Raw genomic sequence first — 17,305 nt, 5'->3', positions numbered from 1 at the left:
AATAAATGCTTTTCACACTCATTCATATTTCCAAAACCTGTTTCACTTCTATGTGAGAAAAAGTCTCCTAACTAAATTAAAACCACAGCCCACAACCTTAATGACTTGCCAAAAAGTGGAAAATACACAGTAAAACTGGAAAATTATACAGTATTTGTATTCTAGCAAAGCTAGTCTCTAGATATACCACAAGCATATTATGGGAAATTAGATGTCAATTAAAATCAGACGAACCTGGAAATTCAATATAAAACTCTTGATTCATTCTGCTTTCATTGAAGTCAATAATAAAACTCCCATTGACATCATTGAAGACAATATTGGACCAAAAATTATTCAAACCCAAGAGATTATAAAGCTATAATTTTAACCTACATATTGGTAGTGTGACATGTATACAATATAATCTAATATTAAAACATTATGTGATCATACAAGCTATAAAAGCAGCTTCCAGATGTGCTTTATCATGGGCCATGACACCATATCGCTGTAAGTTTCCAGAGCTTTTTGGTAATAAAAACAAAATTGAAAAAAGAAAAAGATTGGTATCTGTACATTTGAATTGGATATTTTTATTCCTCCTACATTAAATTTTTGAAATGAAAAATTATACCAAACTGCAGCCATGAATTTCGGGTAAGTGCAAAGAAAACGAGAAGGCTGGTGTTGGAAACTCCAGCTGGTCGCCAAGCTGTAGATTTCTGTAGTACCTGCCTGCTGTGGTGCCTGCTTTCGTCTTACCATTTAACAAATTGTTGCGGGGGGAGAGGAGGAGAGATTGTTGTTGTTTTGAAAAAGCAGCCACTAGTTCTTGGCTATTCCTCATATCTCCGCTGGCTGGAGTAAAATTCATTACAAACCCAGTTTCTTCTCTACAAACCCAAGTAAATGGGTTTTGTGAAGAGAACTACTTAGAGGCTGGAGGGGATTGGAATACATTCCCCAATCTGAAAGCAGAGCACAAAACATCTCTGCAATCTTTACACTGACATTATTCCAACATCTGGGTTGTGATAGGGCCTATAATCCCCACACAACCACTACTCAAGGGTCCATGGAAATCAGGGGTCACATCCTTCACTGCCTTGTAGCTTGCACCTTGTACCCACTTGCACATGGTTAAATAGGTGAAAAACATATATTCTGGTTTGGAATCATTTTACACCCTCGCTTTACACAGGTATATATGACTGTGCAAAGGCAGTAGAGCCGTGGTTCCCAAACTCGTTCTGCCATTTGTGCAGAGAAAGCCCCTGGCTCCAGGCCAATGGAAGCTGCTGGAAGCGGCGTGGGCTGAGGGACTTACTAGCCGCCGCTTCCAGCAGCTCCCATTGGCCTGGAGCAGTGAACTGCGGCCAGTGGGAGCCACAATCGGCCGAACCTGCGGACGATGCAGGTAAACAAACTGGCCCGGCCCACCAGGGGCTTTCGTTGCACAAGCGGCGGAACAAGTTTGGGAACCACTGCAGTAGAGAATAGCTCAGACCTCTGCCCTGTCCAGATTTCCTTGTGGTGGCTTCTGTGAAGTTGGCACAGAGCCTCATTCTGCTGCAACCAGGGAACAAAAGGTCCCTTGGCTAATCCACTGTGCAGCAGTCCAACATCTGTAGTAGGTGCTCTCCAGCCATGGCCATCTCTGATGCTTCACAGCACTTGTTTTCAACCTTTTTTCATTTGCGGACCCCTAAAAGATTTCGAATGGAGGTGCAGAACCCTTTGGAAATCTTAGATACAGTCTGAGGACCCCCAGGTGTCCACAGACCACAGGTTGAAAAAAGCTGTTCTACAACCTTTCCCGGACCCCTTAGACATAGTCTGCAGACCCCCAGGGGTCCACGAACTAAAGGTTGAAAATCACTGCTCCAGAAGAAAGAAAAGAAAAACAAAATATATCGGGGGGAAATTCCTTCCTGACCCCTACAGGTGACTGGCTGAAGCCCTGCAGCATGAGATTTTAGGACCTTAAGACATGAGACTAAGAATAAACAGTTTATCAGGGCATTACACTAAACAGGATTTCAGCATGAACCTGGAACTTTCCAGGCAAAGATGCTCTCAGGCCTATCATCTAAGGCCTAGCTCTAAGGGCTTTTCCAGTTTCATAACCCCAAATCAATTTAATCGAGAAAATGCTCTCTAAGTAAATCTACAGAGCCTGTTACAATACTGTAAGGACCTCTAAGAATTTTATTTGCTTGTCCCTGGAACTTTTTAAATCAAAAGATGATCCCATACGTAAAGTGATTCAATTGCATGATCTATTGTTAGACCAGTGCCCCGAAACTATTGCATATAATTGTTTTTGCTCCATTTAGATATAAAATTAATAATTTTAGATTGCTTTTTGAGAATAAATTTGCTTAATCTTTTTTAGACCTACACATTAGATTTGGCAATTAATCATTAGCAATCGGCTTGTGTAGATTCCCAAAAAATATCAGTAATGTTTGTCCTTTGCATATAGTACATTATAGTTTTAGAGAGTGATGCTCTCCCAATTGCAGCCGGTGGGAATGGGACCCTTTTTAGTTCCTAATTTGTTAGTTTTCCCCTTTAATATGATAGCCATTACTGAATGCCATTATATGAGACAATGCAATGAGAGTATAAAAAAAGAATCCAATCCAAGGATTTCGAAGTGCTTTCCAAAGGTTAATGTTTTAAGTGTCAAAGCACCCATAGGATGAAGGGAAGTATTATCTCTATTTTAAAGATGAGGAAATTGAGTCACAAAGACATTAAACGACTTGCCAAGGCTTCACAGCATGTAAATGGCAGTGCAAGACATAGCAACAAGATCTCCTGAATTCCAATACTGCACATACATTAATTATTAGATATGCTTTCTATCTACAACAAAAGGAAGCTTGATCATCATACTTGTTTGTTCCTCCTTACATACTAATAATATCATCATCCTGCACCATAATGACATTTGAACAAAGTCATGACACCACTCTGTGATGCCATAATGCAAGCAGCTTGGTCCCCAAACAACCTTTTCCCAGATACTACAGTGACTGGAATTGATCCAACTCCTAAAATAGATTTCAATGATTTTTTTAAAAAAATATGTATCACTAAATGCTCCAACATCTGGATGCAGGGCTGGAGACTGAGTGGTAACCAGCAAAAAAAAAAAAGGGGGGGGGGGCAGAAATGCTTCACCATTGCTTACCGTTAACAAGGTGGTCATATCATAAGAGTAAAGGCTATTTAGAACTAGGGAGGAAGATTACACAGTAATGCATTACAGGGAGTTAAAATATGCTCAGCTTCACCCCATCTTTTTGCTTTGCTGCTTGTAGAATGCAACAAAGAAAAGGAAGGCCTCGTGTATTTCTTGCTGATCCCATTTCTTCATTAAAATCCTGATTTAACTTCAAGACATATTTCTGAAAACCATACTAACCTGTACATGCTGGGCCAACACTTTATTCACTCATGTGTTGCAACCCTGTCACACTAATTCTCTTGCAAGGCTGGCAGGATAAACTCCTTCTGTATGAGGCTGTGTCTGCATGTCACATCACAAGGTGAGGAACTAGTGTCAGATTATCAAATTTCATCAAAGTGACATCATATTGTAATAATCCTTTGGATTTCTACAGCACCTTTGCCGCAAGGATCTCAGAGCACTTCATAACGGTAGAGGCACTGAGTCCCCTAGCACCAGTGTGAGGAGGGGGGACTATTATGATCCTCACTTTTCAGTTAGGGAAACTGAGGCAGGGAGCAGTGACGTGATTTAGCCAGAGCTGGTCACGGACCTGCTCTCCCCCAGGCCTGGGAGTTGCTCACTAGAGCCCGCACGTGGGTCACTCAGCCCAAGCTTGGTTTTGAGGCTACCATGTGCCCCGGCCGCAGGGCCCGTGCAGCACAGCAGTGCTGGGGACAGGACAGGGCCGGAGCCCCCCCGGGCAAAGGAGGCCGGGCGGGGGCGCGGCAAAGTCCCCCTCGGCCCCTCTCCTGGTGCCCGGGCCCCAGCTCGCCCCTGGCGCGGCGCTGGACTCCCGCGCGCCTCTCGGGATTCCCTGCGCGCCCGCGAGGCCAGGCCCGGGGGCTCTCTCGGGATGACTAGCCGGGGGCCGCTGCCTCCCGGAGGGAAGCCGAGAGCCCGGCGGCCGCATCGCAGGGTTTCAGCTCTGACCAAGCAGCTGATGTAGAGAAAGAGAGAGGAGGGAAAGTCCTGGCCGCACGGTGCGCCTCCGGCTATAAAAGCCGCTGCCGCCAGCGGGCCCCAGCAGCGCTCCAGCACCACCTCAGCTCGTCCGCATGGCGAAGCGCACCGGCCCCGACTGCCCCCGTGAGTGACCAGCGCCCCGGCCTGGGAGCGCAAGGACCCCGCCAGCAGGGGGCGCACGCCGAGGCCTCGTGCGCTCCGTGCTGCCGAGGGCGCCGGCCCCGGGTCCGGGTCCGGGTGGCGGCGGGGCGGGGCGGGCAGCGCGCGGGGAAGGAGGAGCGGCGGGTGCACGTGCAGGCGTTGTCCCTTTGCCCAGGGGTAGCTGGCTCCCGTGCTAACGCGCGGCCCGTGTCTGTTTCAGGTGGCTGGCTCCTGGTGAGTCTCCTCTGCCTCAGCCTGCCAGACCGGGCAGCGACCTCGCCGCTGCCTTCCTCGTGGCCCAACCTGAGTGACTGCCTCAGCGTTTCTAAGTCCCTGCTCGCCGCGGCGAGGGACGCGCTGCGCCAGCTGCAGGTTTGTCTGCCGTTGCCACGTGCTCCGCGCCTCCCGTCGGGTCTGGTGACGAGTTAAAAAACGTCCTCGCTCGTTCAGCAAAGCGGCTTGTCTTCCATATTTATAGCTGAATCAACACCCCAGGAGAACAGTACCTGCAAGGGTTAGATCAGTTACTGGGACTAGCTCCTGAGGAAGAAGTGGAAGAGGTGTCAAATGTACAAACTAATGGCACCAGGAGTTGGTATGAAATGTTTTTTTTCCAGAGGGGAGGCAAATGTAGCTTCTTTGCCGCTGTATCTGAATTTGTTTGGCCAGATTCACAGTTTTGCGCAGAGGAGGAAGAATGGGACTTGTCGGGGTGCACAATCAAAACCTAGATAGAAGGGATAGGAGTAGGTGCAGTTCAGGAAATGCAGGTTCTGTTGGCAGCTAGATGCGCTCTATGACTTGGGCAAATTGCTCAGGCACCATTTATACTACAAATCTAACTGTGCCATTGCACATTTGTCTGATGTGGCTAGGTTAAGGAGTCCCATCTACACAACAAGTAACAAAGCAGGCTAGAACATGGATTATGTCCCTGACCACGAGTTGGGAGTTTTTGATATGTAGTGCACAGAAGGATCAAGGACTCCTCTTCATGTTGTCTCATTTTTAAAATAGGGAAAGTAATACATACCTACCTCCTAGGGGTGTTATGTTTATCAATGTGTGTAAGAGAGTGTTTGAGATATTCATATGGAAGGAGCAGTGGGCGGTTTTATTTCTATGAGAGGAGGCATCCTTTTTCTAAAGCAGCCAGATGGTGCACATTCCCAAACTGTGTGTAGCCTTACATTTCTGGCTTTTCAGAAATGCATGCATATTTGTTTTTCTTTTCTGTTCGCTTCAGCTAATCAAATTTCTGTGTCTCTGTTTTTAACCATATTAATCGTTTGGTATTTCCAGAGAACGGTAATAATTTGTCCTTAATTTCCTTACCATTTTTTTCTTGCTTGTTGTTTCATACTTACCTTTCATTTGTGCGTCCAATCCTTTTTATTAATTATTATTATTGTTCTATCTAATTGTTGCCTGAAATGAAGCTTCATCTGTCATCTTCCACTGGTGCAGGACTTAAATCAACTGGGACAAATTCGGGGATGATAGATATGGTAGTATAAATTACTTGTTGGTAAGCAGAACACAATACAGGGATTGACTCCAGCCATCCTCCTTCAGCGCTTCTTAGTGGTTTCTTTATTTTTTCTTTTCTGTGACAGTTTATTTGGGAATTTTACACAACAGCCTAAGATTCTGGGGTTGTTTTTTTTAAAAGAACAGATAGATTCAGGTTAAGGCAAAGAGATGATCTGCATCACATATCCAGTATTATGCTCAGTAAAAGTTAACCTAAATAGGTACTTTAAGCTTAATTACAATTAATAAAGAAAATACCTTTCATTTTCTCATGAGAACTTTCTACCCTTAAACTTTGTCTTCCAGCTTGTTCTCATGAGAACTTCTACCCTCTGTCACAAAGTATCTCCCTCTGATCTGTGTCCTGCTAGTGTTTGCTTTTACTTTTTCCTTATCTGTCCTGTTTGAGATATTTTTTCCAACCCCTGTTCAGTTTGGTTAATTCATATATAGTCACTAAATTCTGTAAAACTTGCCATCAGGTAGGCAATTAGGTAGTGTGTTGGCAGCTGGTTAAAGAATTCAAACAGCCCAGCATGAAAGTATCCTCTCACATTATCTCTTTCTAAGAATTTTATGGGTTCAGGGTTCAGAGTAACAGCCATGTTAGTCTGTATTCGCAAAAAGAAAAGGAGTACTTGTGGCACCTTAGAGACATGGCCCAACTTGATGCTATTACCAGCAGGAGAGTGGGGTGGGAGGAGGTATTGTTTCATGGTCTCTGTGTATATAATGTCTTCTGTAGTTTCCACAGTATGCATCCGATGAAGTGAGCTGTAGCTCACAAAAGCTCATGCTCAAATAAATTGGTTAGTCTCTAAGGTCCCACAAGTACTCCTTTTCTTTTTAGTTATATATGTCTCTCTTCTTTTTACCATCTGTCACTGGCACAGTTGAACTGGTAGTAGTGCTAAGGGGAATCTGTTTCTAAAATTCCCTGGCATAGGCATAGCCTTACGGTGAGAGAGGAGAAGAAGCTAAATAGTTCCATCACCTCAGTGAGACAAAGTGCCACTGATGTTTGGCCACAAGACAATGCCACTTGTCCATTTGAATGTTATTTGTCTTTCTCTTTTTTTAAAAAAGCAATAATTTTTTAAATTGTAAGTTTGTGGTATATAATGTTCCGCGTGCAGATTCATCCTTTTAGAATGATGTAGAATGTTAACATAATGGAGACAATGTAATCCACTGCGACACATACAAAATATAAATCTATTTACAACCCTTGCTCCCAGTGAAAATGATGGCAAAATTTCCTTTGACATTAGCTTCATAGCTTGGATATTTGCTTGTTGTTAAAGGCATAAAGATATATAAAGAGGATGTTGAAGCACCTTCAGTAACCTACTATCCTGTATATTTCTGCTTATAAACATGCCCTGCAGCATTATGTGCAATGATTCAAACAATGTCCCCTTTGTTTACATAGGAGCGTGGCATGCTAGGATTTGAATGTACCCTTGAAGAGGTTGATCTTGAAGATATCACTAAGAATAAAATCAACACAATTAAGGCTTGTATGCCAGAAGAGTCTAAGGTATTGCAATAAATAAAAAATCAAGTTTCATCACCTTTATATGGAATCCTCATGTAATTCATCATATTGATACAGAACGATCACATTCATGTCTGGTGTCTTTGATTTTCAGACTGGAAATTGTCCTGCACTGGAAAGAGCTGATTTTGATAAGGTAAATTGCCAGTCTCTCAAAAGAGCAAATCATGTGCTTTTTGTTTGTCTGTAAGCATCTAACGTCACTCTCCAATATTTCTTAATCCTTGTACCTTCTCCAGATTGAGTGCATGCGAGGTATCAATGAAGACCTGAAGGCTTACAAGGCAGAGTTCAAGAATTTCAGTAACCAGGAGATGCTGGCTAGCGTTATTGACAAAATGATACAGGTCGGTTTTCCTTTCAGTTGCCTAAAAGATTACTTTATATGATTTCTATCATAAATGGAGTCCTGTTCTATGTGTTTCTTTCTGTAGTTACCCAAATAATAAGTTACTCTGGAATCTGATCATTTAAAATCTTGATATGATTTTTTTTTCTTAAAATTGAAGAAAGTTTCTCATCTCTGTATAAATGAGGTCTTACTTTGATACTGTATATTACTGTATTAAAAAAGTGATTCCCTTTCAGTGATGTAGTAAACATACCAGTAGTTACTTTTCTGTCTTTTTAATGGTATCCTACTTTGTCTCCCATCCCTACCATGAAATGTAGTGTGGGTGAGAGATAAGACTGTATTTTGGTAAATAATTAATATGTATTGATAAGAAACAGGGAACACACGTAACATGGTTCTTAACAAATTCTAATAGCTGGTAGCAATCATGTCTCTACTTTAAAATAATTGCCTTTTTATTAACATAGTGTATCTAGGTACACTGGAGATTCTAAAGTTGTCAAATGCACTGGATTTAATTATCTGTAAACCACAGCTCCCCCTGATTATCCTTTAAAGGCCCAAACCTGTATTCCTTGGCAGGGAAAAACTATTTACATCATTGGGAATGTTTGCTTGCATAAGAAGTACAGGTTTGGGCCCTAACTATATGAAAGGTATTATTACTATCATAGTTTACCTTTTCATAAAACATTTTATTTTTAATAGTTTAAATTAAAATAATTAAGCTAATTTTTTTGCATATTCAAAGACTGATGTATATTTCTACTCTAAACATGGTTAAATTGTCTGACCAACCCACTTTTTTTTTTTTTTTTTAAGGCTGTGAAAATTAACAGTGTGAATGTGGAGCAACCATCTACAAACAGAGGATCAGCCTCTTTCAAAAAGAGAATGAGGTTATGTAGTGTTCTCCAGGCTTTCACAATTCGCACTGTGACCATAGACAAGATGCTGAACTACCTGAATTCTCCTGGAAGCTCATCATAGTGCTGAAACCTGGAAGCACTTTCTATAAAACATTGAACTAAAGCTATTTTAAGTATCAGGAAAATATATATTAGGTTCTACTTACTGCAAGACCTCTGTGTGTAGAATTCTCACTGGAGTCATAGAAACTTGTACTCACAGAGGGCTTCCAGGATTTGGACCTGAATTTAAAAATACAGTAATACTTCTACAAAAACATTTCTAAGCACAATAATATTATACAATATTTTTCATGACCCAAGTTGTCTTGAGCAAATTACTATCAGTGTCTTTTAAGCTAAGATGTTAAATTTCTACATTTCTAGAAAAAATAAGCTATATTGTATCAACATGTTCTCCAAACACTCAGGTGTAATTTATTTATCTTAAATTATTTATTTATACATTTGTAAGTTTTTATAAAATTATATAAATTGAAACCTATTTATAACATTCCTGACTTATTTATTATTTATTGTTTAATAAATTTATAATCTCTATAATTAACTTTGGTCTTTTTCTTATTTGTGAATTAAAATTATCTAAAAGGGATACTGTCACATTAGCAATTGTTTTTTAAAATATATTTAAATATTTGCTTGTAAACAGTACATCACTGGTAACACCCAAGTACTGGGGAAAAAAATCTAATTTCGTTTTCTCGATGTTGGATGTATGGTCTCAGAAAAGACAATGAAAGTAGGCTATTCTGTCTACTTCATAAATCGTTTCCAGTCACTATAATAGATTCACAGGGTGAAATCCTGGTCTCACTGAAGTCAATGGCAAAAATATTCTATATAATTTATATTATTCCGCCATGATTTCAACAATTTCCATCCCACCATCAACCTCAGCCTAGACCAATCCACACAAGCGGTCCATTTCCTGGACACTACTGTGCTAATAACCAATGGTCACATAAACGCCACCCTATACCGGAAACCTACTGACCGCATACTTACCTACATGCCTCCAGCTTCCACCACACGATCCATTGTCTACAGCCAAGCTCTAAGATACAACCACATTTGCTCCAATCCCTCAGACAGAAACCAACACCTACAAGATCTCTATCAAGCATTCTTAAAACTACAATACCCACCTGCTGAAGTGAAAAAACAGATTGACAGAGCCAGAAGAGTACCCAGAAGTCACCTACTACAGGATAGGCCCAACAAAGAAAATAACAGAACTCCACTAGCCGTCACCTTCAGCCCCCAACTAAAACCTCTCCAGCGCATCATCAGAGATTTACAACCTATCCTGAAGGACGATCCCTCACTCTCACAGATCTTGGGAGACAGACCAGTCCTCGCTTACAGACATCCCCCCCCAACCTGAAGCAAATACTCGCTAGCAACCACACAACAAAAACACTAACCCAGGAACCTATCCTTGCAACAAAGCCTGATGCCAACTCTGTCCACATATTTATTCAAGTGACACCATCATAGGACCTAATCACATTAGCCACGCCATCAAGGGCTCGTTCACCGGCACATCTACCAATGTGATATATGCCATCATGTGCCAGCAATGCCCCTCTGCCATGTAGATTGGCCAAACCAGACAGTCTCTACGCAAAAGAATAAATGGACACAAATCTGACATCAGGAATCATAACATTCAAAAACCGGTAGGAGAATACTTCAGCCTCTCTGGCCATTCAGTAAAAGATTGAAGGGTGGCAATTTTGCAACAGAAAAGCTTCAAAAACAGACTCCAATGAGAAACTGCTAAGCCTGAATTAATATGCAAACTAGATACCATTAACTTGGTTTTGAATAGTGACTGGGAGTGGCTGGGTCATTACACATATTGAATCTATTTCCCTATGTTAAGTATCCTCACACTTTTTCTTGCCAACTGTCTAAATGGGCCATCTTGATTATCACTACAAAAGTTTTTTTCTCCTGATAATAGCTCATCTTAATTAGCTTCTCAAAGTTTGTATGGTAACTTCCAACTTATCTGTATGTGTATATATATATCTTCTTACTATACGTTCCATTCTATGCATCCGATGAAGTGGGCTGTAGCCCACGAAAGCTTATGCTCCAATAAATTTGTTAGTCTCTAAGGTGCCACAAGTACTCCTGTTCTTTTTATTATATAGTAAATATTTAAGACCAGAAGGGACCATTGTGATGTAGTTTAACCTCCTGCATAATAGAAGAGGGCATAGAATTTAACCTAGTAATCCATGTAATTTGCCAATGGAACTAAAGTGTATTTTTTTTAAAAAGGCATCGGTTTTGATTTAGAGACTCCAAGTGATGGAGAATTGACTACATCTCTGGGTAATCTGTTCCAATGGTTCTTTATATTCACTGTTTAAAATGCACATTTGATTTCCTGTTTGAACTTCAGATATTGTCAAGTTCTCAGGCCCTAGTACAGTGCCCCAATGTTTAGGCTGCAAAGGCCACTGGAGAATTTTAATTCATTTTGGGGGGCGGGGAGGGGAAGGAACTAAATAATAATAATAGAAGCATTTCTGTTGAACTTAGTTATGGTATCAACTTGTTTTTGATTTTAATCAAACCTAAAGCTTGAGTTAATTTTCAGCTGACAATGTTTCATTACAGAAATGCAATCAAGGATTTACCTCTCTCTTTCTGAAGAGGTCTAATTCTTGTTCCTGCTGCATCTGAGTCTGGCCATTTACTGCTCTTCCCTGCCAGGGGGAAGGTAGAAGGGGACACTCATTGATGCCACAGAAAAGCCATTCTTACTGATCTAAGTTTCAGGGAATTGAAGTTGCAGGGAAACTCCTGCTTGGCTCCAGGGTGGAGCATGTTCAGTGCAGATGGATTCTTCCAAGAATTTAGCAGCCAAACTCTAAGTCTGTACTGAGCATGTGTGAAATGTGCTATTTCAAATGCTTATAAGTAGGCCAAATTTGAGGTGTGTTTTTTTCACAGAACAGCAACAACAAGCCCATCCCTGACACCATGATGACACCACTTGCCAAATTTCAAGTCCCCACTCCACAGCATGGTGATGCTACAGCTTGTAAATGAAATAGTTATAAGAATTTTTCTAATGTGGGCAAAACAACATATTTTCCCCTACTGTCAGTCTTGGAAAAGGATGAGCCATTTTTGCTGCAACTTTCCAAAAAACAACAAAAAAATTATTCTGACAGACACCTGGCATGACATGTTTCAGCTGAAACAATTACAGTTTGGCAAGATTATGAACATCTGAAAACAGTCTCATAATGGCAAGTGTCAGACAACCTTGGCAATCCTGAGCCCCAGTGATGCTCTAACTTGTGCCAGAGCAGAAGCAGAGAATCAGGGATGCACACCCAGTTCCCTGGCAGTCCTCACACTTTGTAGCACCCAGCAGAAGATGGACACGGCATAGAATCTGCCCCAATATTTGTTATGTGTTTCAATCCTAGAGGGACTCTTCTTGCTTAGACACCCAAATGATGGGTAAAATAGTCTTTCATCTAAATTTTTTTAAAAAAATGTGTTTGTTTGGACTAGCCCAATCGTTCAGCATTAGTTCAACAGGAGTTCCAAATCTGACTTTTGTCATGCTGCTATGATGGAAATGAAGGTCCTTTCTATGACTAATTCACTAGTACATAGTGTTTACTTACTAATGGTTTTACGTATTCCTTTAGTATCACATGAATATTAAATAGATAAAATATGTTGTATTGTATTTCCAGTATTTTTCTTCATATGAGACTCAGAAGTATACCATCTCTACTCAAAATATGATTACACATACTATGGGTGGGGGGAAAAGCCCATTGTCTTCAATGGGGCCAGGATTTCACCCTGTGTATTGAATACTTAAATACATATTTAATACTATAACGAAGTCTGAAAGGCATGTTATTTAATTAGGCACATTTAGCTACCAGTCTAATTAAAAGCTGATACCAGGTAATCCCCTCTGAGTGGAATGTAGCCTGCTGTGTTACTGATCTTAAATATGGAGAAAGACAATACCCTTCTTTTAACCACTGAAAGAGATCCCCTAATACCAGAGATGGACAGACTATTCTTTACACCCACCTACAAAAAGCTTCCTCCGACATGCTTCAGTCAGGAACAGAGTTGGCTTCATGACACAGTGTGAAGGAAATTTCTTGATACATTACTACTAGTGCCCCAGGGCTGCCACTATTACAGTCCCCAAAGTTGCAGTGTCTACAGCACTTGCTGCTGGCGCTACGGCATAAGTTTGGTGCATAAGGCTCCCAATGACATGATCATGCTATGGCCGGATATGGTATAAAGATGGGAGGAAGTCAGAGTTTTGTACCTTCACAGTCTCCCTGAGAACTTGATATTTGACATAATAATTGAAAAGCAGATCTGATTTATTTATAACCAGAAATCCAATACCTACTTTCCATTTTTATATCAACATTTTAATATCATTTCATGAAAGAAATTAACTGTTTTTTATAAAATCTTAGAATGCTCAATAAACATTTATAAAATAATATTATTTTTATAAAAAAATTCACAAGAAATGTCTGTTACTGTCACAATCTCTCTCTTACATAAATGACGGAATCTCCTCTCTGATTCTAATTAGGTAGCACTTGGCCAAACAGGTAGCCCCACCGGAGCCACCTTCAGTGATCCAGTGTGGTAACATTTGGAGGTTAAATATACACAGATTAGGTTTTTCAAAATAATTTCAGTTAACAGCTGGTTTAAAAAACTTAATTAATAAAAACATTAAAAAATATGACCATACCTTAGAGCAATTTTGCAACTGTTTTTTCCACCAATTTCTAGGGGTACTTAAATTGTCTCAGCCCTAATTTGCCTCAGAAGAATAAGGAATCCTTCATGTTTGACTCATTTTTTCTTCTTATAGTTTAGGTTCTGATCCTGCAATGAGATGCACACAGGCATACCCCCGTACACACGCTGTGCTCAATTGTAGGATCGGGGCCTGAACCATCTTTGCAGTTAGATGGAGTAGGTCCATATTTTTGAGGGTGTGTTACATTCATCAATAAGGTAGGAAGCACACAATGACCCAAGAAAATAAAGTATAATATTCCCGAAATAAAACAGTTTTCTAAAGTGCCTTCCCAAAATGTTATGGCTTTATGTAATCACAGAAAAACAGAGAGCGGTAATTTAACACACTGCAAAAATTAAATATATTAGCTGTGATATCAGTGGCTGCAGAATTTCCTGAAGTGTGTTTTCTGATTGGTCTCATATATGTGGAGGCACAGAGTCAAGGGTGATTTATCACTACATAGCCAGATGAAGACAAGCCCTTAAAAAGCAACTTTGGAACATATAAACAGCAGCTTAACCAACAATAAGGACATGCATTGTCGGGTGAAAATCTGATCATGATGACTCTCCTTCATGTGGGCTCATCAGTGCTCAGCCATTGATCTTGGCTGTAACCAAGAAAACAGAGAAATCTGCCACCAACCTAAAAAGCTCAAAGAAGAGAACCAAAAGTAATGTACATGATTTAAGGAACTCCCATTGACCAGAGAGACAGCAAGGTCTAAAGGTGGGAGGGCTTGAAGTTCCCCTCATATATATCTCTCCTCACTCATTCCACTGGAGGGAACAGGGTTTCCCCACACACACAGAAGAGGCTACAGGACTAGTCTTTGAACCCCATGTATTTCAAAGAGGTCCAGGGGAGGGTGACCACTGCCACAGAGTTGCTGAACTCCATTCATGCATGGCATGATTAACACTGTGGCTCCAGTCTGTGCATGGAAATTGGGGGCATAACCTCTATTGATCATGTCTATTCTATACGAATATTCAGTGCATCCTGACTAGACTTTGATTGCTGTGTCCTAGTAGTCATAGGATTAGGTATAAAACCTGGGCTGATTCTACACAATTGATGATTTCAAAGTCCTGGTCTAGAATGTGGAGGGGATATTCCAGGACTTTACAGAAAGTTCTTCAAAAACTGGAACAAGGCATACAGTAAATTAACACACCTAACACAAAAAAAGGCTATGGGCAAGATCCAGAAAAACTCATAGTTAGTGGACATAGCACTATAGAGATACATATTTTCAGAAGGCTGAGAACAGATTTATAAGATCAGCATGAATAAAAGACCCCTAAACAGAAGAATGTATATAAGCGTAAGTGGGATTTCATCTAACAGTGAACTGGTAGAGGGCTGAAAAGATGAACGCTGATATAAGATCAGATTGTGATATAATTTAAATTATATTTTATTTGTGGAATAAAATATTAAAAACTCAAAATTCCAATGCAGATATAGGTACTTCTCAGTTTTTATTCCTATTTTAAAAAGCACACATAACCAGTACACATTCAAAGGCAGACAATACAGAGACATCCACAGGAGCCCTTAAAACTAGACCACAATCTTGCCTGCAAGGAAGCATTTCTGTATTATAGATAACAGTATTTTAAAAACTTAAGAACCTATAAATGTGTTTCCTGTTTGCTGAGTTATCTATTGGCCTTTTGCTTTTCTGCATCCTTTAGTAAATTTTCTATATCTAGCCTACACACCTGTCATTTTAATGTTCATTTTAAGTTAAAAACAGTAAAAAAAAAAACATTTAATTTTACACTGATTATAATACAACAAAAATCTATACAACAGACAAACTCAGCTTATAAGAAATGTGTGAACAACTAGACACATGGAGCCAACACGGCCCTGACAGAGAAAAGTTAAAGCTGCCTTTAGTACATATTGGTGCTACACTGAAACTAATGTTTCACCTTTGAATAAACATAAGACCAGCCTAGCAAAGAGGCGGTATACAGAAACACACAAAATGATCATGTAATTGCATTACCATGAAGGGTTTATGCACCATGTACATGGCAACCCATCCTGAGCCTCGGAATGTATGTATAGAGAAACGTTTTGTACCCAGTGAAATTGGCATTATTGTTTTATAGATGATGATGAGAGGTACATTAATGAGCCCCCCAAGCCATTTCTAATCTCTGTGGAAATGACCCATGGAACTGGATAAAAATGCTTAATATTGTCAAATAGTTGGAAAGGGTGAGCTGTTTTCAAAGGTGGGTTAAGATAGCTCTGCAATTCACATGAGTTGCTCAGCACCTAGCAGGAATGGTTCAAAGGAAACATGAAGTCAGTGGGAGATTCAAATTGCACTAGGATTGCTGCTTCAGTGTCAACTATATTGTTAATTGACTGGTATCCAAACATTTGAATAATTACTCCTGAAAATGTTAAATTCATTTACATTGGTGCAAAATTCAATTTACACTCTTTCCCTAAATAATGTTTTGTCTAAACTTTTCCAAAGATTGTTTATGGCTTGTATCTTCATAACTGGTCTCCTGAGTACCAAACTGTAGAGAGAGTCCACAATTAAATCACATTTAAACAGTATGAAAAGTTTAAACCATTATGCAGCTGAATGTCCCTGAGAGTTCTCCTTTTAGCTGTTTCTCCATGAACTCATGTCTGCTCCAAAAAACCTGAAGAAATGAATACACATATATATATATTAGTTGGCCTCTAGGTGCTACTGCAATAGAATTGTTAAATAGTAATAATAATAATAGTAATAAATGTACATAAAAATCTTATGACACTGTACAGATATAATTTTAAGCTAATTTTCCCCTTCAGAAAGACTTTCCCTGGATCAGTTTAGGCCCCAATTCTCCAAACAGTCCTGCACATGCTTGACTTTACAAACATGAGTAGTCCCACTGAAATCAAAGTGCATAAAGTTAAGTACATACAAAAGTGTTTGCACGATCAAGGCTGCAATAAGCTTGGGTAAAGGTGCACCTTCAATGTTACTAAAATATCTAGGAACAAAGCTACAGACATTTCTGCAATGAGCTCCATAATAAAAATAAGATTTTGCTTGGGTTTATAAGGGTGGTTGATTTTAACTGACATGAAGCTATAACAACTGTTCTAAGTATTAGTCACTCCAAAATATTTTTTCAAAAAGCAAGTATAAACTACTATAATTATAAAGTAGAATGAAAAACACTTGAATGAACATTAAGGGGCAAAACTTCATGTTTTATTTACACAATAAAAATATATATTAGGATGTCTAGTGAATTCTCTGATACTGAAACCAGAAGCATGTCTGAAACACAATCACATAATGAAGTATAAAGAAAAGTTGAAGTGTACCTTCCAGTATCTGTATTATTTCATATGACACATGATCCTTGAGACTGTCATACAAATTTTGCGCAGTTCCATTACTCTTTTCACCTTTCCTCCACTTCTCCAACATCAGGAATTTATGAACATTAACCTCTTCTTCTTTTGCCTGAATCTGCTGAATATCTTTCATTTCTAACTTAAGACATTCAATGGCAATTTCTTTCCAGTCTTTACCCATCTTCTTTGCAAGAGTCATCAGTTGCTGATCAGTTAACGTAGTTTTAGCTTTAGTTCCATCTAAAAACACATGGGATACAAATCAGCTGCAACAAGGAGACATACGACGAAGGTGATCATATTAGTCGGTGAGCTGAAGCTGCATTTTCACTTCATTTATTGATGCTGCTATAATGCTGACTAATGAAAACTGTACTGACTT

The 17,305-nt window shown here is 39.8% G+C and overlaps 2 protein-coding genes across 12 annotated transcripts in view; one reads left to right on the top strand and one right to left on the bottom strand.

Moving 5' to 3' along the window:
• Positions 1 to 2,716: 2,716 nt before the first annotated feature.
• IL12A (interleukin 12A) lies at positions 2,717 to 8,900 on the top strand (the record flags this gene model as incomplete). The annotated part of the gene is made up of 6 exons (XM_084638116.1): positions 2,717 to 2,770; positions 4,085 to 4,699; positions 7,293 to 7,400; positions 7,513 to 7,554; positions 7,658 to 7,765; positions 8,596 to 8,900. 6 exons carry the CDS (start codon positions 2,717 to 2,719, stop codon positions 8,761 to 8,763), a joined length of 1,095 nt encoding a protein of 364 aa, XP_084494242.1. The 3' UTR covers positions 8,764 to 8,900.
• Positions 8,901 to 14,986: 6,086 nt separating this feature from the next.
• LOC311526655 (caspase recruitment domain-containing protein 8-like) overlaps positions 14,987 to 17,305 on the bottom strand; it is a 39,942-nt gene continuing 37,623 nt past the window's right edge. For all 11 annotated transcript variants that reach the window (XM_084639886.1, XM_084639887.1, XM_084639878.1 and 8 more), the window contains 2 exons: positions 16,891 to 17,163; positions 14,987 to 16,211 (listed from right to left, as the gene is read on the bottom strand). In XM_084639886.1, the coding sequence (XP_084496012.1) occupies positions 16,192 to 16,211; positions 16,891 to 17,163 (293 nt within the window). In that variant the 3' untranslated portion in view covers positions 14,987 to 16,191. The remainder of the gene's footprint in view (positions 16,212 to 16,890; positions 17,164 to 17,305) is intronic.

The sequence above is a fragment of the Lepidochelys olivacea genome, assembly GCF_965140295.1.
Source record: "Lepidochelys olivacea isolate rLepOli2 genome assembly, chromosome: 9".
In the NCBI taxonomy this organism is placed as follows: Eukaryota; Metazoa; Chordata; order Testudines; family Cheloniidae; genus Lepidochelys; species Lepidochelys olivacea.
This window is presented reverse-complemented; position numbering and strand designations above follow the sequence as displayed.